At 40.7% G+C, this 24,427-nt stretch overlaps 1 protein-coding gene across 2 annotated transcripts; it reads left to right on the top strand.

Annotated features, from left to right (window-relative positions):
- The first annotated feature begins 1,555 nt into the window (after positions 1 to 1,555).
- On the top strand, positions 1,556 to 23,967 carry SRI (sorcin). 2 transcript variants are annotated; one of them, XM_061414371.1, is made up of 8 exons: positions 1,556 to 1,655; positions 11,807 to 11,890; positions 13,901 to 13,970; positions 19,316 to 19,359; positions 20,162 to 20,309; positions 20,548 to 20,661; positions 21,878 to 21,936; positions 23,596 to 23,967. In XM_061414371.1, exons 1-8 carry the CDS (start codon positions 1,650 to 1,652, stop codon positions 23,620 to 23,622), a joined length of 552 nt encoding a protein of 183 aa, XP_061270355.1. In that variant the 5' UTR covers positions 1,556 to 1,649; the 3' UTR covers positions 23,623 to 23,967. The 2 variants fall into 2 exon arrangements, with proteins under 2 accessions (XP_061270355.1, XP_061270354.1); XM_061414370.1 differs by lacking the exon at positions 1,556 to 1,655 and adding an exon at positions 10,803 to 10,913.
- The last annotated feature ends 460 nt before the right edge of the window (positions 23,968 to 24,427 follow it).

Genomic DNA, 24,427 nt, shown 5'->3' with positions numbered 1-24,427 from the left:
TGGCAATCCATGTTAAGTTCCCAGCCTCAAACTCAGAAATAGTTCTGTAACTCCTTGAGTGCAAAGGATACTCTCTTTCCCTTTAGACGGCAGTCAGTGATATACTGGTAAATGTTTAACAACTGGCTCTCCAAGAAAAAAAAATATGCACATATACACGCATATTAAATTATTACAAGTTTTACTGATATAGGACTTCCCCGGTGGCTCAGACGGTAAAGCATCTGTCTACAATGCAGGAGACCTGGGTTCGATCCCTGGGTCAGGAAGATCCCCTGGAGAAGGAAATGGCAATCCACTCCAGTACTATTGCCTGAAAAACCCCATGGACAAAGGAGCCTGGTAGGCTACAGTCCATGGGGTTGCAAAGAGTCGGACACGACTGAGCGACTTCACTTTCACTTACTGATGATATAAAGGATGTGCAGCATACAATTTATAAATAATGATGCAATATATAGTACATTTTATTGTCAATTTCATACAGCCACTTGATTCTCAAAGAATGTTTTTGTTAGTTTTACAAGATTCTTTTATCCATAGGAAACTTGTGATTGAAATGGACAATGATGGACAAAGTTGCAATAACACTTTCTCAATAAATGATTGCCAGTTCAGATATATGATTTACTGTTAAACAATCACCCTCAAAATGGGCTTCCCTGGTGGCTCAGGGGTAAAGAATCTGCCTGCTAATGCAGGAAACACAGGTTCAGTCCCTGGTTTGGGAAGATCCACTAGAGAAGGAAATAGCAACCCACTCCAGTACTCTTGCCTGGAAAACCCCATGGACAGAGAAGCCTGGTGGGCTACAGTCCATGAGGTCTCAAAGAGTCAGACACAGCCGACTACACACACACACACACACACACACACACACACAAATTAGAGATTGGTGTTTTGTTTTGTTGCATGTCTACTCCAGACTTACAGTTAACACATGAAATTTTCTCCAACCTGCTGACTCCCAAGTTTAGAATAGATAAACAATAAAACAATAAACCAATCTCTTATTTGTAAGTACAAGTTGATATCCATGGAGTAAATATTCCCCCCATGGCCTATTTCAAGCTACTAATGGACAAAATATGATCAAGCCTGCAGTTGGAAATTAATGTCCTACCTTACCCCCATTACATAGTTTAAGTATAGAAAAATAATTAAGTGATGCATTGGGATTATTTAATAGCTTTGTTTTCAGTAAGCTAAAATTTTTAACTTATAATATTGGCAGTGTTTAACAATGGTCTGGAAAAATTCCTGAAGATTGGCTCTCTCTGGCCAACTCCCACACATTGCTGATGCAATACACAGCTCTGAAAGTCTTTGGAAGTCTCTGATGGGGGCAATGATTCTCAAACACTGGGCTATGTATACTGTTGCTGTTGACGCCTATCTGCCTTAGCTAAGGTAATATGTTCTAATACTGAAACACACCTGTTTCATAGAGGACCTCTCTGGGGCCAAAGGGAAAACTGCCTACATTGTCGAATATGTTTATTGTTGGTTACTGATTGCCAAGGATCAAGAGGGCAATGTGATGAATCTGCTGTTACAATTTATACTTCCTGATCATTCTCTTTGACCATCCAGCAAGGATATGCTCCTCTAAGAATCACGAGTTTCTGCATCTAAGACCTCACATCAAGATGCAGGTAAGTAGAGATATGTATGTGAGGTTAGTTCTGTAACGCAACATTCTAATTCTACTGATTAAAAAAAATATGGAAGTTCCTAATCTATGAAATTCTATTAACTCATTGTTTTTGGCTGAGAATATGCCAAGTTTATAAAATATCTAAACACTCCTGGGGAGCTAAAATTTTTATAAAATATCATCTAAATGCTCTTTGGGAACTAAGATTTAAGAATGAAGCACAGAAATGAACAAATATAGTATACAAAATTATTTTTAAATAGAAAAATGTGTTCTCAATCTTGAGATTTTTAAAGGTATACAGAAATGACAATTGGATTTCTCCATTGAGAATATTAGCATAGACTAATAGAATATTAAGTTATACGCAGCTTTGGCTTTCAAGAGAATTTAGTTCTCCCAAATTTCCCTAATTTACCAAGAGAAAAGCTTTTTTTTTTTTTTTTGCTCTGAGAAAATTGGGTCTAAGTTAAAGTTATTTCTCCCGTTTTAATAAAATGAAAATAGTAGAAGTTGCTTCATAGAACAGTAATTCTAGTAGATTCATCAAAGAATGTCATGAGTTGATGCTAAGATACCTGTAGCACTTCTGATAATATGTTTTAGACTGAGATAATTAGATTGATTTTTCCATACGAGTCTTAGACACTCAGGTATACATGCTCAGTCACTCAGTCGTATCCAACTCTTTACAACCCCATTGACTGTAGCTTCCAGGTTCCTCCATCCATGGGATTATCCCTGCAAGAATACTGGAGTGGGTTGCCATTTCTTCCTCTTTCAAGGGATCTTCCCCACTCAGGGATTGAACCTGCATTTCTTTCAGCTCCTGCAGTAGCAGGCAGATTCTTCACCATTGAGCCACCTGGGAAGAAGCCACAGATACTTGACAAACTGATGCTTCTCAGTGTGTAAGAGCACTGATCCTTTGATTACCATAAGAGTAGTATCACAATTTGTGTTTTATTAGCAAAATACAGACATGAGAATTAATTCACCCAGATTCCTTTTTCAGATTTGCCATTGATTTCCCATGATATGAAAACAGGCAAGTTCCTTTCTGAGAAAAAAAAAAAAAAAAAAAATATATATATATATATATATATATATATATATATAAAGTAAGAGTTTATTTTACTTTTAATTAAGAAATCCTCAAATTAAATATTATTATAACTGATTTATGTATAGGCTTCATAGTAGTTTGGCTTTCTGGAAGTAGCTTCTCCACCTGGGTGCCTGGGAGTCAAAACGGGTCATTCTTCCTCCCCCAGAGCTCTAGTTTGAAATTTTCTTCTGTTTTTCCTCCCTACCAATGCCACCTCCATACTAATAGAGCTGATGGAGACTCTACCCTCTACCCCTGCCCGGTTCTGGGTAGACTTAGTGACATCAGGACTGGGAGGATAAAGGAACTGGGCAGAAAACAAGCCGGAGTGAGAGCTCCCCAACCCCTGCCTTGCTCTGCCCTGGCCCCAGGACTGGTTCTTTTCAGAAAAAATATTGAGGGTTATGAAGAACTTTTGAGGGGCTTGCCTAGGAACCAGTCACAAAATGACTTCTATAGGAAAATATATCCCAAGTTGCAAATACCCAGCTTCTAGAACACAATGTCTTTAAGAGTTGAGGACACCGAGTAATATATGAGTCCAGCGTTCTTAGGAACACTCATCCTCAGGGAACTGAACATAAGTGATTTTCCACCTGGGAATACAGCTCCACTACTTTATGATGTTGCTACCAACAATCATTTTTCCACAAACTTGGAGATCTGAGTCCTAAGGCAGAGTTTTTCAAATCATGAAGTGACAGATGCAGATTAAGAGTTAAACGAAAGCTGAGACCTTAATCCGGAAAAGGTTATTGCTCACTTCTTCCTGATATGTTAGACCTGTGATTAACTCAACTGTAGGAAATGGCAAAACAATGGCAGTTACTTAGCTAGAGGACTCCTTCCAGCACTTCTCTGACTGAGACATTTCTGGATGTCATATGCAGTACTTAATGTTAACTTTTCTTCAGGGACAGAAAGTATCCATGTGCCTTTTGTCTTCCAAGTAGGAATATAGATGACTGGGGAGAGTACACCACAAAAGAACAAGACCCTCTATGAGAAGTATATTCAGATCAATTCACAATTTTAATTGGAAGAGCCAAATATTTAAATCAGGCTAGGCAAGGCCTTCAAGAGCTTGAGCCATGTACCTTCTCTTTCCTCATCTGTAAAACAACAAGGTTGGGGAAGCTGATTACAAATGTTTCTGTGATTCCAATGACTTCCCCGAATGACTCTGATCCAGAGCCTGTCTAAAAACCTCCTATACTGAGCCATCAAAAGGAAGAAAATAATGCCATTTGCAGCAACATGGATGGACCTAGAGCTTATCATATTCAGTGAAGTAAGTCAGACAGAGACAGACAAATGTCATATGATATCATTTATATGTAGAATCTAAAATATGATACAAAGGAACTTATTTACAAAACAGACTCACAGATTTAGAAAACAAACTTTTTTTTTTTTTTTTACCAAAGGGGAAATATGGGGGTGAGATAAATCAGGAGTTTTGGATTAGCACATACAAACAACTATATATAAAATAGATAAACAAGGTCCTACTGTATGGCACAGGGAACCATACTAAACTTCTTGTAATAAACCATCAGGGTAAATTTTATGTGTGTGTGTGTGTGTGTGTGTGTGTATATATATATGTATATTTGTTGTTCAGTCGCTAAGTTGTATCAGACTTTTTTGCAACCCCATGGACTATAGACCACCAGGCTCCTCTGTCCATGGAATTTCCCAGGCAAGAATACTGGGGTAGGTTGCCATTTCCTTCTCCAGGGGATTTTCCTGACCCAGGGATCAAATTCATGTCTCCTGCATTGGCAGGTGGATTCTATACCACTGAGCCACCAGGGAAGCATATATATATATGTGTATATGTGTGTATACATATAACACAATCACTTTGCTCTATACCAGAAACTAGCAACCAGCACCATATTGTAAATCAACTATACTTCAATTTAAAAAATAATTAATAAATGTAAACCTCCTATTGTGTGCTCTCTGACCCAAGCTACTGCCAGGACCCTCAATCATTGTGGTATGGCTGAATAACTCCCACAGTCTTTTTCTAGGACTTAGCAAATTGTTAGGACAAATAGCACAGTATTCTAGCTCCCCAGACTGTCCAAACCAGTTAGGAATCCCTCTGCTAACTATACAGCTCAGATACTCTGTTGCTGAGTTTCTTTAAATTATGTGAGGATTTTATTGTCTGTATCTAGAGCTCTGTGATTTGAAGGCACAGGAATAAGATGAGTTCTTCTCCCACTGGGGTTTTTATTTTGTTCAAAATTAAAACAGACCCAAGGAATGGCAAGGAATGGCTTCTCTAGATTACATCTTTGATGATTTGTGTGGTCTTATAACCTCTGCAGGGTTTTATACACCTAAATTCTTTTTTGGCAGTTCCTCTTCCGCCCAAATTCCTCAAGAATCAGTACAATGCGGGGGAAAATGTAAGCTTGGTTTAGTATCTTTGTAGTTTGTTTACATTTTAGACACCAATGCTTTAGAGTTAAGTAAATCAGCTGGGCTCAAGAGCTGGTCTGTAACCTTGGGAAAGTTACCTATGCCTCAATTCCCTCATCTATAAAATGTGGGCAATTGCATCTCTTTTCCAAGGTGATTTTCTTGAAATGCATCTATAAGGAAGTACCCAGAACAACACTTGGCACATACAAAGAATCCAGTACAGCTGCTCTTTTCTCTCACTCTCTACCTTCACTGCTTCCACTGGAATGAATATCAAAACCATAAAAGTAAATTGCCTGTATTCAGGCAAAATTCTCTATTCTTATAGAATTCCTACTGAGTCTGTAGTTTTTCCTGAATGTTTTCAGGCTTGACAATACTCAGACATGATTAAAGGAACCCATGCTACATGAGTAACATTTAAAAGCTACCTTTGCATCCAGCTTTGTCATCACGGGCACACCCTCTGGCTACTACTATACAGGGCAGGACTGAAACCAGTAAGTCAGTTTCACAGTGTTCCTTTTGACCAGCTTATTGGGCAATGGGGAAGAGTCTGAGAACTCTATACATAGGATCCTACCCCAGAGAGGTCAGCATTCCTCAGGGTGATTCAGCTACCATTATCCATTAACTTCACCCTGAAATCATTTGTTAAAGCGCTATTCTCCCAGAGTCATAAACCAGAATCCTGGAGGGGTCTGCAACAGTGGTTGGCAACTCCTACACAAGGGACAAATCTACCCCACTTCCTGCTTTTATACACCTAGGACCTAATAATTGAAAAACTAAAATAAAGAATAGTATTTCTTGACATATGAAAATTATATGAGACACAAACTTTGGTGTCCATAAGCACAGTCGTACTGGAACAAAGCCACAGCCATTTATTTGTGTATTGGATGCCTGCATGGTACAGGAGCAGAACTGAGTAGATGCCACAGAGACTGTAGAGCCCATAAAACCTATATACTTCCTGGTCCTTTACAAAGTTCGCTGCCCCCTGACATGGGGCACAGACACCGGGAGCCAGACAGCCGCAGAGTTCAGCTCTCGCTGCCTTCCACTTGCCCAAGTTCTCCCATCTCCTTTGTATGCTCCAATGGATAATGAGGCTTTTATGAGGGTCAAACAAATGTATAAAGTGCTTAGAAGAGGGTCTGGTGCATATTAAGTACCATAGTAAAGTAATGCTCAAAATTCTCACAGCAATATGTGAACCGTGAACTTCCTGATGTTCAAGCTGGTTTTAGAAAAGGCAGAGGAACCAGAGATCAAATTGCCAACATCTGCTGGATCATGGAAAAAGCAAGAGAGTTCCAGAAAAACATCTATTTCTGCTTTATTGACTATGCCAAAGCCTTTGACTGTGTGGATCACAATAAACTGTGGGAAATTTTGAAAGAGATGGGAAATACCAGACCACTTGACCTGCCTCTTGAGAAATTTGTATGCAGGACAGGAAGCAACAGTCAGAACTGGACATGGAACAACAGACTGGTTCCAAATAGGAAAAGGAGTACGTCAAGGCTGTATATTGTCACCCTGTTTATTTAACTTCTATGCAGAGTACATCATGAGAAACACTGGACTGGAAGAAACACAAGCTGGAATCAAGATTGCTGGGAGAAATATCAATAACCTCAGATATGCAGATGACACCACCCTTATGGCAGAAAGTGAAGAGGAACTAAAAAGCCTCTTGATGAAAGTGAGAGTGGAGAGTGAAAAAGTTGGCTTAAAGCTCAACATTCAGAAAACGAAGATCATGGCATCCGATCCCATCTCTTCATGGGAAATAGGTGGGGAAACAGTGGAAACAGTGTCAGACTTTATTTTTCTGGGCTCCAAAATCACTACAGATGGTGACTGCAGCCATGAAATTAAAAGACGCTTACTCCTTGGAAGGAAAGTTATGACCAACCTAGATAGCATATTCAAAAGCAGAGACATTACTTTGCCAACAAAGGTCCATCTAGTCAAGGCTATGGTTTTTCCAGTGGTCATGTATGGATGTGAGAGTTGGACTGTGAAGAAGGCTGAGCACCGAAGAATTGATGCTTTTGAACTGTGGTGTTGGAGAAGACTCTTGAGAGTCCCTTGGACTGCAAGGAGATCCAACCAGTCCATTCTGAAGGAGATCAGCCCTGGGATTTCTTTGGAAGGAATGATGCTAAAGCTGAAACTCCAGTACTCTGGCCACCTCATGCGAAGAGTTGACTCATTGGAAAAGACTCTGATGCTGGGAGGGATTGGGGGCAGGAGGAGAAGGGGACGACAGAGGATGAGATGGCTGGATGGAATCACTGACTCGATGGACGTGAGTCTCGGTGAACTCTGGGAGTTGGTGTTGGACAGGGAGGCTTGGCGTGCTGCGATTCATGGGGTCGCAAAGAGTCGGACACAACTGAGCGACTGATCTGATCTGATCTGATCTGATGGGTCTGTTACTATTCGCTGTCACAACTTTTTTCATAAACTAAAGCAGCAGCAGCATACCAGTTAGTTACCAACAACTGTGAGAATTTATTTGTAGCCCTCCAATTACATTCAAGGGGCAGTAGGAAGGTATTAAAGACAACTGAAATAACAATGAGCATAGATGCTTATCCACAAAACTAGTTCTGCATTCTTAACAAATATTTTTTATGCTATATTCTTCTTTCAAACTTGAGTCTTAGAGAAGCTTACACTCACCTTTGAGTTCAGCCCTCACCATCTATTCCTTACAGTTGGAAGAAATAGACATCAAAACAGAGACTAAGGAACAGAATAGAGCCCAGAAATAAATCCATGCATATATGGTCAACTGATCTTGGACAAGAATGCCAAAAGTACACAACGGAGAAAGGATGACCTCTTCAACAAATGGTCCTATGAAAACTGGATTAGTGCATGTGTGGGTGCTCAGTTGACTCTTTGTGACCCCATGGACTATAGCCCACCAGGCTCCTCTGCTCTGGGATTTCCCAGGCAGGAACACTGGAGTGGGTTGCCATTTCCTTCTCCAGTGGATCTTCTTGATCCAGGGATTGAACCCACGTCTCCTGCACATCTCCTGCATTGCAGGTGGATTCATTTTTTTTTTTTTTTAAACCACTGAGCCACTGAGGAAAATTGGACGCTTACATGCAAAAGAGTGATTATTGGACCCTATTTCACACCATACACAACAATCAACACAAAAATCAAAATGGAATAAAGACTTAAATATAGGATCTAAAATTGTAAAATTCTTAAAAGAAAACTTAAGGGAAAAGCTTTATGACATTAGCCTTGACACTGATTTCATGGCTATGATAGCAAAAGCACAAGCAACACAAACTAAATAAATAAGTAGGATTAAAAAGGTTCTGCACCGCAAAGAAACAACAGAATGAAAAGGCAACTCACAGAACAAGAGAAAATATTTGCAAGACATATATCTGACAAGAAGTTATTCTCTAAAATTTTAACAAAGAAGATACACAAATGCATAGCAGGTATATGAAAAAATGCTCAGTGTCACTAATTACCAGGGAAATGCAAATCAAAACCACGAGATATCACCTCATATCTGCCAAGATGGCCATCATTATAAAAAGAAAAAAAAAATAGACAATAAGTGTTGGCAAGTATGTGGAGAAATTGGAAATCCTGCACATTATTAGTGGGAACTAGAAATGGTGAGGCTGCCATGAAAACAGTGTGGAGTTTCCTCAAAAAATTAAAAATAGAATGACCATATGATCTAGCAACCCTACTTCTGGATATATATCCCCAAAAAACTGAAAACAGAATCTCAAAGAGATATCTGCACCCATGTTCACAGCAATATTATTCACCAATAACCAAGATGTGGCAGCAACCCAAATGTCTATCTATACACGAATGTTTTTCAATGTGGCATATATCACACAATGCGTTGTTATCCTGCCTTAAAAAAGGATATCCTATCATATTCTGCAACGTGGTTGAATTTCAAGTACACTATGCTAAGTCAATTACAAGAAGACAAATACTGCATAATTCTACTTATATGAGGCATTTAAAATAGTCAAACTCATAGAAACTGAAAGTAGAATGGTGGTTGCCAGGGCCTCTGAAGAGGAAATGGAGAGTTGTTTCCTGGTAGAGATCTTCAGTCATGTGAGAGGAAAAGTTTTGGAGATCTGCTCTGCGGCACTGTGGATGCTTTTAACAATAGTGCACTGTACACTCGGGCAGGAAGATTTCAGGTTGTGTTTTTACTACAACAAAAATACTAGGGAAAAAATAAAACCTTCCATATAGGCCAAAGGACTCATATCTCTAATCTACCTTGACAATGACTGTGGTACTTGAAAATAGGAATCAACTTCCTGAATCAAACACAAAGCAAGTAATATATAGTTGATTTTATATAGGACAACAGGAAATACTAGAATTTTTCTCACAATTCAGGACTTTCATTTTGAGGTTTGTGGGATCCAAAAGGAGAACTCGAGAGGGAAGTTTATACATGAGAGGAAAACAATGACCCTAGTGAGAACCCAGTCCACCACATGAGCAAGTCCTGTCCCACACACAGCAGGCGCTCCAATATTTGTTAAATGTCGATGACTCATTCAATTTTTCTGTGCAACCTCCATAGCAAATACTGTGAATCTTGCTTATTGTTACATTTCTTAAAACAATAAGAAATTGTTGAAAATTCAAAGAATTCTGCGTGATAGAAATTGCATGAAACAAAACCAAACCAGAAAATCTCACGTCTGAATTGCTTCAAACTGTTAAACTGGGTGAAAAACAAAGCTGTGATGTAAAGAAAACTGTTTCCTGAATCACCTGAGTGACACTCCAAGATCCAGCTCTCTTACCTTCCTGACAAGTGTGTTTTTTCACCAACACACTCTTTGCCTGCACTAAACTTTTCTTGCATAAAAAGTAGCTGAGTGATTTTGGAGACGGGATTGTTTTGCCTGAATCATCCAGATAATTGGAACAACTCAACTTATAAGAACAATCCGGCCGAGGCTGCCCTGCCCAGTAAGTGCCTGCTGTCCTCTTCAGGCCATATCCGAGTCACATCCAGCTTAACCTTGAGATGACCGTGTCGCCTAGGAAGGAAACACACCGTTATTGTTGAGTGAAATGGTCAACCGCAAACCGACGCTCCAAATGCGCTCAGGTCCTGAAATTCACTGCTGATGTCCAAAGACACTTTCGCAGCTTGGTTTTCCGACGTCTCCTTTCCCTGAGAGCATCTCAGAGCTGCCCTAAGGCATTCGGCCCCTTCCCCCAATACCACACTTTGCTTCCAGCCCCGTAGGCCTGTCCAATAAATTTGTTTAAAATACAAAACGTAGCAGAAGATGCTCGAGCAGGAAGAGAAAAAGAACACCCGGCGAAACGGGTTGGTGTTGGAACGTGCCATTCGTTTTGAAGGGAGGAGAATCCCAGGTGTGAATTGCATCCCGCGTGTGAAGTCACTTACCAGACCTCGGGCTCTTCAGGGCCTGAAAAGAGAAAACACCAAAGACCGGGCGGCGCGCAGGAAGGGGCGGAGGCCGGGAGCGGAGCCTGGCGCGGGCGGCAACCTCAGGCGCGTACCCCGCGGCCCCGGGTGGTGCGGCCCTGGGCGGTCCCCGCGGGCAGGCGGGGAGGCGGGAGGTGCTGGGCTGCGGCGCAGAGTGCAGCATGGCGTATCCCGGGCATCCTGGCGCCGGCGGCGGCTACTACGCAGGCGGGGTGAGTACTGCTCGCGCGGGCTCGTGGCCTGGGCTCGATCCCTGGACGCCCGGGGCTCCGAGAAGCCACACGGGGCATCTCGGCCGGGGCGGCTCCCAGGCGCCCCCGCCCTGCCCGCTGCGTCGCCCAGCGCCCCCGCCGGCCGGCCTCGGTCTCCGGCGACCTCCTTCCTTCTGTCCCTTCTTCCCTCTGGGTTGCTGCTTGGGGCCGGGACGCGCGTAGGTTTGACCCAAGAAGCCCACCCTGTGCCTCCCGGATCCGCGGCGTGAAATCGTGCAACTGGGGTGTTGCCTTCCGCTCCGCCTTCCCTAAGAGCAACAGCCATTTTAATCTAGAATGGTCCTGCGATCCACTTCTCTCTCCGAAATTGAGAAAAACGGGGAAAGTCCGCTAGAGTCAGAGACTTCCGGGAGGAAGGCAGCCTGGCCCTGAGTCTGGAACCGGCATCCTTTTGGGAACTGTTTCCTAAAAAGAATATTCCCTAGCCGTGACACACCTCACCCTCCCGAGGCTACACCTGTCTCCGAACGCTTTAAAAATACCATAAACGCTAGGAAAAAATATGTAAGACAATTCTGAGCCCTGCTGGTAAGTTGCATGGCCAGGTTGCATTCATCTCAGTAAACTGCAGGTTAATGGGGATTTGCAGAGGTTACTTCATTTATGCTGATGTCATTGTCAAGACAGCTCATTTTGATCCTAGCTGCGGGTTTTAAATTATAACTGGGGTGAGAATGGGCGAAAGGGGAGGAGTGATTGTACGTAGAGAGTTAAGGGAGGTGGGGGGGAGAGGAGCAAACGACTGACAGTGAACCTGACTTTGCACAAGGCACTCTATGGTGAAAGAATAAAACTTGGTCATCGGATTGATGCGTTTGTTCCTTGTCTTACAGTACGGAGGGGCTCCCGGAGGGCCTGCGTTTCCCGGACAAACTCAGGATCCGCTGTATGGTTACTTTGCTGCTGTAGCTGGACAGGTTAGCTCTTCCCTTTAACATTAAAGGAATTTCAGATTGTACATTTGTATTAACCTTTGTTACAGTCACACGGAAACACGACTATTCCTCTGGAAAAGAATTCCTTTGCTTCTGCTCAAGAAAAAAGAGAAAGAAGGAAGTTCATGGGCAGTTATTTATTTTTGAATATTCAGAACAAACTCGGACAACGTGTTACCCATGCTTATGTTCAATTCAGAACTAAACTTGTGATTGAATTAGGGTCAGATTGAACACAATAAGCTAGTATAAATATGCTTTGAAGATATGTAAGGTAGAAAGATGTCTTTAGAACTGTGAATTGTCAGGGTCCAGACAGTGAATTTCCAGAGAAGAAATTCCAGGTCGAATCATGTAGTACCAGTAATTCTGTAGCCAGATTCTGAGGGACATTTTCTTTGCATTGAGTTTGACTGTTAATTACCCCCTTAGAAAATGGGTACTTCAGGTAAAAACCCACTAGCTTCAAAATAAGAAAGGTACTTTCTTCTTGCTATCAGGAAGTTAATCTTGTGGTCAGTTTATTTTTTCTTTGATGCTATTACTAGGTCAGCCCTTCCATGTCCTTGTTAGGTGTTGTGATCTATTGACCCAGAGAGAGAATTAAGGTCAACACCCCAAGACCTTTCACTTTACATTCTAGTTGTGTGACAAGTGGTAGTTCATCTTGGAGGAGGCCTTTTTCCTCAGCTACCAGGTCACCGTATATACCATACTGCTGTTATAATCCAACATGTTCAAAGAGGACGTTTGTGCTTATGAATTCAACCTAGCTTTCTTTTAATCAAAAGCTAGAAATAGCACAGTCTTAATGTGAAAATGCCTGTAGTCTATTACGGGATAAAAACGTGTGACCACCTTTTAGAACAGCACTGGAAGAAATACAGTTTGAGAAACTGAATGGAAAATTGAGTCTAAAACGGAAAGAGCTTCCCCTTAAGTATCTGCTTCACCTGTTAGTGATCAGTATCTTTGAAACCACAAGACACGGCAAAGCTCAAGTCTCTGCATTCTTAGATTGCTGGTACCAGGAGCCATGAAAGTGACCCCAGCTGCTTAGCTTTCAGCAGCCCTGGTCTGCAGCAGCATGTCCATCGTCTTTCACATTATTGATCCTGCGTGTCATCTAGATTGTATAATAGTCATGAACTTGAGGATTTAAAATCTTTAACGTGTTTCTAGTTCTGACCTAGGTCAGCCAGTGAATAGGCATGGAGAACTTGTCTTCCAGGTATAATTGTGATCTGAAAAAACATTCATCATATTCTAAGCAAAGGCGATCACAGAGGCTGCTTTTTGTGGGAACCAAACTTTTCATTTACTGATGTCATCTCTGTACCCAGCCCTCCACCCCCTCAACAGAAAAAAAAAAAGCTAGGACAAGTAATAGAACTTCTAATGAAATACATAAATAATTGTATTTTAAATTGCTTACTTTGGCAGTTTCCTAGTTCAGAGTGAGAGTAGTTAAGGATAGGAGCTAGTTGTATTCATATGTTTAAAAATATGTCTCACTGAATTCATCTTACTGTTTTATTAAGAAGAGTAACCTTATACTTTAGAAGTTATGCCAAGTCTAATTCAGGAATCTATAGGAAATGACAAAAAGATATTGGTAATACCAAAGCATAGGTGTAAGCAGCTTTCAGACTTGGTAATTCTTATGTAATGATTGTTGCAAATAAAGCCTGAAATTGAATACCCACTTTACCTAGGTACTAAGAAAGGTATTTTTGGTATATGTCCTTAATTATCCATTTGTGGGAGAACCTTGAACAGTTTCCTTTCTTTCTGTAACTTATTGTTTGGGGAAGTAGAGTGAAGAAAAAGAATGCCTACTTTTGAAAGGCATCTATTTAAAGTCTCATGCGTGATAATATTCATTTTCTTTATTATTAATGGTATACTGAATGCTGAATGTAAACAAAGAACTGGAAGGTACAAGTCACTCCTGTAAATCCTTTTCCTGTTTTTTTTTTTTTTTTCCAAAAGGATGGACAAATAGATGCTGATGAACTGCAAAGATGCCTGACACAGTCGGGCATTGCTGGAGGATACAAACGTGAGTTAGCAGCCCCAAAGTGTCTCGGAAATCTCTTGTGTTTCAGATGTCACTTGTGATTATTAAAGCCTTCAAGAAATCTGAGAGTTTCTGAAATGGCAAAGTTAAGAATTTCAGAAGCTGGATTTATTTCTTTTGTATTTCAAAATGCTCGTTTGAAGATAGTTCTTACTGAATCATCCCACACTACCCACCAGTTTAGTGGGTGTCTTGGATCTGGGTTCCGGGTGTCTGGAACCATTCAAACCAATAAGACATGTGGCCTCCTCCTCAGAAAACGAGGTAAGGTGCTGAAATGAAATCCTCCAGGTCAGGTGTCATTAATGATAGGAGCTAACATTTGCTGCTCCCTATTTGCCAGGAGCTTATTCTGGCTCGAACGTGGTGTCACTTAGGGCTTTCGGTGGCCGGTGCTTGGCACCTGGTCCCGGGGTGACCTGTTCTGCATCCCTAGTTCTGAGTAGTTGGTCCTACCCTCCCTTTTCACAAGTGCCCAGTCCCCCAGCCCTAGTCCTCAAGGAGCCAGTTACACACTCCTGCTCTCAGCTCCTGGCAGCATGAATGCTCACCTTGACATCTCCCAGCTCTTTGCTCTTTCTACATCAGGCTAAGTAAGACGTACCGTTCCTAATTTCTAAACTCTTTATACTAGTCCTTCTTCCCGCTGCCCCCTAGTTCCTCATAGACTCCCCCTGTGCTTATACCCACTTCCTTCCTTTTGAATTCTGCACGAGCTGCAGAGAGGGAACTCTTACCAGAATGCTCATTCCTGGCAGGGGCCTTCTCATTATCCCACACATACCACATGCTTCCCTTCAAATCATATCTTTACCATGATAGAACAGCGTCTTGGCTGATATGCATGACCTACCACCTTCTTTGCCTGCTGTTAATTGAGACAGAATATCAAATTAAAGCCTCAACTTCTTGGTAAGTTGTGAATTAAAACATTCGAACTAGGGGATTTCCTGACAGTCTGGTGATTAGGGATCCAGGCTTTCACTGCGATAGACCCAGGTTCAATCCCTGTTTGGGGAAATAAGATTCCACAAGCCGTTCAGCATGGCCAAAAAACAGACAAGCAAACAAACAAAAAACCCACAAACTAGAATTCACACCTGTGGACCTGTAGTGGCCATTTTTGACTGTTTGACAGGGCATAGTTACTATGTGTTTCTCTTTTTTAAACTATCAGCATATCCATTTTTATTATCCTTTGTTTTATGAATTTAGTATCCAATCACTATTTCCTAGTTGTGGGAATTAAAATAGAAACCTTTTGGATTTCTGTTATTTACTCTGGTCCTACTGGTCCTACACAAAAGAAGCCCTTTTCTCCATTAGGGATTGTTTTTTTTTTTTACACTATTGTAGGCAGTACATTTAAATTATTAACCTCAAGCAGTTGGGGCTGGTGAACAAAGGAGATCTAATAGCAGGGTTTCCACAAATTAGCTATGTCACAATACAGACTATTACTCTACTTCTGCTCGGTGGAAGAGGTGTGGCCAGTTTTAAAATCTAACAAAGTGGGCAGTGTATTCCTGTAGAGCAGTCCCTTTAGAAATTTCCTTTGAGAAAGCCACATTTAGTAATGACCTTAGATCACCGAGTTACCGAAAGGACATACCTATCACCTGAACTGTGTGATTAATCTGCTTGTTGTCATCTCGTTATGAAGGCTGTGCCTGCATTCTACATTGCTTCAGTCGTGTCTGACCATTTTGTGATCCTATGGACTGAACCCGCCAGGCTCCTGTGTCCATACGATTTCCCAGGCAAGAATACTGGAGTGGGTTGCCATTTCCTTCTCCATGAGACTGTAATAACCCACAAAACCATCCTGTTTGTGAGTGTCAGAGTGAGTGTTGTAATGGAGAAGTTATGTAGCCATTGGTCTTTTTCAACCCAGCTTCCAAACCAAAAACCACAGATGGGGACGTGGGAGACAGTAAAACCTATGGCATCTTCTTTTCTTGCCTGGAAAATGCCATAGACAGAGGAGCCTGGCAGGCTACAGTCCACGAGGCCACAAAGAGAAGAACACGACTGAGCACACACAGTGCATGGTATCCTAACCAGGTTAAGAGGGTGCAGTCACGCATAGAGGAGGTGTTGATGAGGGAAGTTGCTCTTTGAAATTATTTAAAATAGGCTTAGCATTATTTAAATTATTTAAATTGGCATTATTTAAAATAGGATTAGCATTAGTAAAAACTCTTTCTGGAGAAAAAAGAGAAATGAACAGGAGTTCTTCTCACCCAAACTAATAAGATGTCAGTGTTCTAACTTATCAGAACTGCCTGCCCAGAATAGTGAATTTTCTCCTTTGTTCCTGCCCATCTCAGTCCCTCCCTTCTCAGACCAGATTTCTGTTCTAACAAAGAACTCTAACCTGTCGCTCTCTTCCTCTTAAAAATCCTGAGTAGCTCCATGGTGCCCATATAAAACAGAAGTTAGACAGCTTACTAGGAATTCAGTCCCCGATGCCCAGCACCCCCAACACTTTCTCCCCGCTTCTTTGCCTGTCTGGACTTCACCGCTTCTTTCCTTGCTTGTGCAGGTCCCCGGCTTTACATGACTGTCTCCAGATATCCCAAATCTTTCCTGTCATTCACAACTTGGCTTAAATGTTACCTCTTCTATCAAGTCTTTCTTTCAACATGAAGGAGCCTCTCACACTTCAAGATCTGGTAGTTTTTGGTGTCTCCATTATGGCTTACCCTCTTCTACCCTTTAGGAAATGGCAGCCCACTCCAGTATTCTTGTCTGGAGAATCCCATGGACAGAGGACCCTGGCAGGCTACAGTTCATGGGGTGGCAAGAGTCGGACATGACTTAGCGACTAAACCACCACCACCCTGTGCACAAGACTTCAAACGGTCAGCCAGAGCAGGATCCAGTTTCACAGTTGTTATCTCCAGTGTCCCTGGTATCCTGAGCCCTGCACACCAGGAGTACTTAATAGGCATTTGATGAATTAATGAGTATGGGAGACTTCCTAAAATGGAAAAAAAAAAAAAATACATATATATCCTTATTTGTATTTTGACTTAAGAAAGATTGGTATTTACCTAAGGGATTATACATCACTTCTAATTATCAGTGTAAATCAGAAGTGTCCATTTAAACTAATGCCTGATTCCCATGGTCAGATTCTGATCTAATTGTTCTGTGGTGATGCTAACTATACTTTAACAAAAGTTGTTAAGAGAGTAGATCTTAAAAGTTCTCACCACATGCACCAAAGGTAGCTATGTGAGGTGATACATGTGGTAATTAACCTTACAGTCATTATATACATTCATCAAACCATTACATTGTACACCTTAAACTTACACAATGTTGTATGCCAATCATAGCTTAGTAAAGCTAAAAAATTAATAATTATTGTTCTGTAGTATAGCCCAGATATCAGGGTCTTTTAAAGCTTTTGGGTGATTCTTGTAAGTGCTCAGGATTGAAAACCTCTGGTCTAGACTAGAGAGACTTCATACCTCCACACAACTTAAAAACACAACAAAGAATCAAGCAACTCTTTTTAAAGTGTTAAAAAAAAGCATTGCCTTTTCTCACCTCCAAGAATTATCTCTGTGGATCAGATGGAGATTAAGGGACCAAAACAGAGAAACAGTCTCCAACCTTTTGTTTCAGGGTTCTAAGCTATGCCAAACACATGAATCTATTAAAAGTAGGAAACCTATGGTTTGTAACATTTGGAAACATTACAGCAATAAGAGTTAGCCTAGTGTTTTAAGTTCACTTTGGTTAGAGATTCAAATGAAGCTGGTAACAGCGGTAAATAATGTTAACTCTGTGTACATGTCAACAGCCTTGTGGAATTAATGCTGGCCTTGCCCACATGAGCCTTGTCCCTTCCTCCTCCTAGCTTTACAGCTTCTTTGAACCTAAGACTACTCCCTCAGTCTTGGTAAGATGCAAGGAATTCTTTATTTTTAATTTGTTGCTACTCAGGTAGAGTACTATTAGGCCATAAACCAACAAGTGTGTTCTAGTTTGGTTGTCTAAGTGAGGCGTGGAAATACCCTCAGATCACCCTTGAGCCCTGAGTAAACTGAAAAGGCTTCTGAACAATGGCTTTCACTGAGTGGGTCATCCGGTCTTAGCCCAGAATGCTCTCCTTTGACTCACAATTCTAGCAAGCATATTTATTGTCTATAAAAAGAGGCCATAGGCAATTTGGGGGAGGAGGTGACCATTCAATGTCTGACAGTAAAGGGAAAAGAAAGAGAAACAAATGATCTACACAGAGCTAGCAAAACCAACTAAAGTCAACTGTGCGTAGGAACAAAGCAACTGGATCCACCCATTCACCGTGGTGGATATAATACATTGTGGTTCATTATGGTGGATTGAACTCACTATATAACAGTTTCAAAGGCGAAAAAGAGTATAATACCTTTTATAAACTATGTTATAGGAAACTGTAAGCCTCAGAGAAGGCAATGGCACCCCACTCCAGTACTTTTGCCTGGAAAATCCCATGGACGGAAGAGCCTGGTAGGCTGCAGTCCATGGGGTCGCTAAGAGTCGGACACGACTGAGCAACTTCACTTTCACTTTTCACTTTCATGCATTGGAGAAGGAATGGCAACCCACTCCAGTGTTCTTGCCTGGAGAATCCCAGAGACGGGGGACCCTGGCGGGCTGCTGTCTATGGGGTCGCACAGAGTCGGACACGACTGAAGTGATGCAGCAGCAGCATGCAAAAATACAGATAATTATACAGTGAACTCCTCCGTACCCATCCGTCAGCATCAACAGTTATCAATGTGTTGCTCTTCTTGTTTTATCTATAAACCTACCCATTTTCTTTTAAAGCAGATTCCAGATCTCTTAACATTATTCTACCTACTGATAACTTCAGTGCATATTTTTCTTAAAGATAAGAACACTTTTATCCCCCAACTTAAAAGCCATGAATCACACCTAAAAATATTAACAGTACTAGGCCATACTTTTTTTTTTTTAATTTTATTTTATTTTTAAACTTTACATAATTGTATTAGTTTTGCCAAATCTCAAAATGAATCCGTCACAGGTATACATGTGCTCCCCATCCTGAACCCTCCTCCCTCCTAGGCCATACTTTTTTTTAAAAAAAGATTTCTATTAAATTTTTTAAAATCAAATTTGGGTTCTGGAAGTTCTATCTAGAAAATAAGCCTACTTCAAAGCTCCATGAATTTAGTTTTACATAAATTGAGCAGCATGTAAGAATAAAAGTGTATAAATAATCACATTCCTATTACTTTGAATGTATCCAACATAATGTGAATTTTTGAAATCATATTAATATGTATGTGCTTTTCTTGATTTAACAGCTTTTAACCTGGAGACTTGCCGGCTTATGGTTTCAATGCTGGATGTATCCTTTACCTTGATGGCAGTCTAGAGTATTCTGGATTAAAAAAAAAAAAAACCTTGAAGGAATTTGTCTAAGAACTAATATTCAGTAAACACAAAGTGAAAAATGACCACAGAAAAGTTTTCCAAAATCATTAGCTTTTAAGACGTCACTTGGTGTGCAAAAGGAAGGAAGTTTAATAAGCAGAACATTTGTTATTTAAGAATTTGAGGAAGCATCATAAACAAACAAGTATAGAAACCAGAGCAGTCAAGGCAGCTTTTTTGCTGTGACATTGATTACCCTGCATGAGTCACGCTGACCTTCAAGCAATGGGATTTTTTGTATCACGGTTGTTGGACTAGTTTAGTTACTGCCGATGGTATGGTGCCTTCATCCCACCTCATTTTCCAAAAGTGAAAACAGTGGGTCTGGGAGGCCTTGCCTTGGGAATATCAGGGCTAAAGAGGACCCTGGACAGAAGGGTAAGCAGCATAGCCTGGACCACCCGGAAAGTGCAGACCACTTTGGTTGTTACCGGTAGCTCACATGGCCTTTTAATTTCCTTGTAGTCACGCGTATAGATGATCTCTTTCCCTCACGGAAAATACGTACTCAGAGCTTTTTCTCCATAGGCCTTTATTTTTATATCATAAAAATAAAATATATACAAAAAGAGTATCTTTTTGTCCTGTCATGCCCAAAAGAATGTACTTTTTTTTTTCAGCAGAAAGAACATTAAATTCCCTTATCCTTGATCTTTGATTTAATCATTAGAAAATGTTGCAAAATAAAGATGCTCTAATCCTTGATTACAGTTCAGAGAGACATGTCAGGCACAATGGGTTTCAATGAATTTAAAGAACTCTGGGCTGTACTGAATGGCTGGAGACAACACTTTATCAGTTTCGACAGTGATAGGAGTGGAACAGTGGATCCCCAAGAATTGCAGAAGGCCCTGACAACAATGGGTGGGTATGACTGATTCCATCTCTGTTCACTAGTAGTTTTTTGGTTTTGTTTTTTTGTTTAATTTATAAAACTAAGTACTATGTTTCTATTTATAGAAATAGCACCTATCCATAATTTAAATGAGCCCTCTCCTAAAAAATTGGGCTTAAAATTATTTTTAATGTTTTTCTTTTAATCCTTGAAATTGGAATTTTTTTTCTTTTTCTTTTTTTGCTGGATGCTTTTTCTTCCTTTCAGGATTTAGGTTGAGTCCCCAGGCTGTGAATTCAATTGCAAAACGATACAGTACCAATGGAAAGATCACCTTTGATGATTACATCGCCTGTTGCGTCAAGCTGCGAGCTCTAACAGGTGTGTTCTTTGAGATTGCTATTAGCAGGCCTGGCAAATAATTCTGTTTCCTCAGAAATTTTTCCCACATATTAAGTAACCTGCTGTTAAAATGATCCTAACTAAATTCCCTGGCAGTCCAGTGGTTAGGACGGTGCTTTTACTGCCAGGACCTGGGTTTAAGCCTTGGTCAGGGAACTAAGACCTGGAGAGCTGAGCGGCTCAGGAGGGAAGAAAGAAATCCTAACTAAACTTTACTTTAGTGTTCTATAACATAAGTGTACCAAACTAATTGGGAAATTTTTGGTTAGAGTATGAGCAGTATTCTGTGATTTCTCCCTAGAACGTGAACTACTTGAAAAAAGCAGTAGCCCTCCGTCCTAATTCCTCCTGTTGGAGAGTAATTTAAAGTGGTGGTCTGTGTTTCAGATGTCCTTCTCAAATGAGGCTGTATCAGTAATCTCTACTTTTCTCTCTCTTTTTCTTTCCTTTGTATGTTTTTTCCTGTTCCATTCCTTTCTTTAGTTTTTTTACCCTTTTTAATGTATGGTTTTATAATTTTTTTGCATCCTGACAAATTTGAGGCCAGATTCTTTTTTTTTCTAAGTAAATCCTTTTCATTTAGTAGGACAAAGCTCAAATGGATGGAGTACTTGATCACAGCTGTTTGTCATATTAAGGACACCATCCATCTGTGTGTGTGCACTCAGTCATGTCTAATTCTTTGTGACACTATGGACTGTAGTCTACTAGGCTTCTCTGTCCGTGGGATTCTCCAGGCAAGAAAACTGGAGTGGGTTGCCATTCCCTCCTCCAGGGGTTCTTCCCAACCCGGGAATCAAACCTGCGTCTCCTGCATTGCAGGTGGTTATGGCTGAGCCACTGGAGAAGCATCTGTTTCTTAACATATCTTTGTTAAAAAGTCTGAAATTCTGTACTTCCATCACAATTAAGGAATGGCCTCAGAAGTTGTGCAGCTTTTACTGACTTTGGGATAAGGCCTTTTCTTCCAACTCCAGGTTGGGAAAGACAGTTGGCCAACTTCTGCTTGCTGTGTTACTTGGCTGCATATTAAATTTATTCATATTGCTACAGTTGACTTCTTTGCTTTGGCCTTTTGTCTCTGTTGGTTGGTTATACAATTTGTTACTACATTTGAAACTCAGTGCTAACAATTAACTATTATGATTTCAGATGTTCTAAAAAAGCTAATAAATTTTACTGTTGGGTTTTACAGACAGCTTTCGAAGACGGGATACTGCTCAGCAAGGTGTAGTGAATTTCCCATATGATGATGTAAGTCTGAGTAAATTCGTAACTGAGTAAAAGAGATGTACAGCAATTGGGCATCCCTTTGAAGCTGGCTCTTTAGAGCATCTTAAGGATCCCAGAGCAGTTAAGGCTTACATGATCAGGAGTCACCATCCAAAATTTATTAATGTCATTTATTTGTCTTATCCATTGACCACTGTTTGTTGCATTAAACAACCGAGGTCAAGGCCCAGCTTTTCTCACTGATTGGCTGGATCACTTAGGCAGGTTTTTCATTGCTCAGAGACTATTTGAGGAAAGAATAATAATGCTGTCTTCACTAGACTGTTGTGAGATTTCAATAAGAAATGTCCTTGAAAAACACCACCACGCAGATGTTACATCTACTTTTGTCTCCTTTACATAAATCACCTCTGTCATTGAGAAATAACTTGCATGGATCGAAGCTGCACTTGGCACATTTGTGTTCTTCATTGAGGACAAAAGGCACAAACTTAAGTCATAATTTAAAACTGTATTTACTGTACAGCCACACTAAATGCGTCAGGATACAGACACATAACCAGTGTGAGCATAACCACGTGCTATCTTTGTTGGCCTTGGTTGGATAGACACAGCACAGGTGGGGAGATGTTTGGGTGCATCTCCAGTTTTTGTTCAGCCATTGATAAACCACTTTTAGAATGGACATCACTGTGATAACTAAAAGGTTTCTCCATTTCAAAATACGAACATGCACATATTTTCGGTTTAGCAGCAGCTGCAGTTATGAGTACACTTTTAAAAGGCTGTTGCGTAAATATATTTACTTCTTTTGCTTAAAGGTGTATTCCCTCAGTGTGCATTAACTTCTCAGGTAACAGTCCCGCTTTATTTCCAAGGATGGAGAGGCAGCCTGTGGGGTGGAAAGTGCACAGGCTACGGCCTCTCGCGGGGCCACTTAAAGGACGTCTATCTGAATGTCCTGACCAAGTTCCCTTTTCCCTGAAAGAGGGAGCGTCAGCTGGTCCTTGCAGGAATGCTGTAGGAATTAGCAGTGTCTAGGGCCTCGCTGGTGGGGGAAGAAAGCCAAAGAAAACTGAGAACAGGAGCAGAAATTATTGCTGTGTGTTTGATAGTGAAGCAAACTTCACAGCAAAGAACTGGTGCTTGCACATTCAGGTTTCTGAATTACTGGAGAAGGACCAGAGATTCTGTTTTTGTCACGCTTTTCTGAACAGTTTCTGTCCATATACTGACACACACGAATATTTTAATTCAGCAGATTTTAAAGGAATAAACTATTTTAAAGGCAGTCTGGTAGAATAGTGGGGTGAGACTGCAGCTCTGAAGTTCCCATGGGCCAGAACAGTATAAATTCCACTGTTATTTATATTGTGAGTAGGTGCCTTTGATCATGATCACATTTAGAGTGAGATATTAATTTGGAATTTAAATAATTCTTTATGCATTAAGGTAGCATCAGCTTCCTATAAGAAGGTTTGATGTGAGGAAACCCTCTGGATTTTATATCAGGGTGCTTCAAGAAATGAACCTTTCCATCCATCATTTACTCTTATTTTTAAAACTATTTTTTTTAACCCACAGTTTAAATGAGTACGAAAATGGAAGCTGCGTAAAAATAAGCAGGGGTGTATTCCATGTTCTGGGGTCTGCAGTGTAACACTGGTTTCTCTCTTGCAGTTCATCCAATGTGTCATGAGTGTTTAAATCAGGAGCAAGCTGTATGAACATAATCCACATTCCGACTGGAGTTCTCCTTTGCTCTTTGCCCTCAGCAATTGTGTGCAGACTTACACAGCCACTTTTCCTTAACAGCTCTTGTAAAGGTTTATTACTTTATGTATAACTGAAGTTTTTGTTTTGATAATAAATGCTTTGAGATGATACTATCATAAGATCCAGTCTATTAAACACCATTTAGAACTTCCTTGAGCCACTGTCAGTCAAGCCTTATTTTCTTGTTAAGCCTCTTTTATGTAAATTCAGGTGTGCCAGTTGTTTAAGGCACATGATGTATTTTTCATTGTAAGATACTAAAACCTTTTCATCAGACTACAACTGTTGTCTCCCCTTTTTTAGAAGGGCTTTTACATCAGAGTGAAAGCTTTATACGTGGAGTATTCTTATGTAAATGGTTTATACCCACTTGGATACCAAAAAAAACCCACAAAAAACCTGGTGATCCATATCAGGATTCTCCTTGGTAGAAACTTAACACAGGCTTTAAGGATTATAGATACTTTGATGGCTCTATGAATAGACACACTTAAAAAGCTGTTGAAGGGAATATCCTGGCTAGGAAAAGTCCTAATCAGGGTTAGGACTCCATGATTCCACTGAAGGGGGCACAGGTTCAACTCCTGGTTGGAAACCGAGCCATGTGGCCAAAAAAACCCTGTTGAATAATGTAAGTGGCAAATACTATCTGTCACTGAGCTCCGCCTTGTCATTATCCATGCAGACCTGTGTTCTGTACTGTACTTGGTCGCTCAGTCATGTCTAACTCTGCAAC

Source organism: Bos javanicus, chromosome 4, assembly GCF_032452875.1.
Source record: "Bos javanicus breed banteng chromosome 4, ARS-OSU_banteng_1.0, whole genome shotgun sequence".
Taxonomy (NCBI): domain Eukaryota; kingdom Metazoa; phylum Chordata; class Mammalia; order Artiodactyla; family Bovidae; genus Bos; species Bos javanicus.
This window is presented reverse-complemented; position numbering and strand designations above follow the sequence as displayed.

Bases quoted from the DNA above. Each gene is read 5' to 3' on its own strand.
- SRI (XM_061414370.1), top strand. From the start codon at position 10,863: ATGGCGTATCCCGGGCATCCTGGCGCCGGCGGCGGCTACTACGCAGGC. The intron at 19,360-20,161 runs GTATCCTTTACC...ATTACAGTTCAG, and splicing joins TTATGGTTTCAATGCTGGAT to AGAGACATGTCAGGCACAAT. The intron at 21,937-23,595 runs GTAAGTCTGAGT...TCTCTCTTGCAG, and splicing joins TGAATTTCCCATATGATGAT to TTCATCCAATGTGTCATGAG.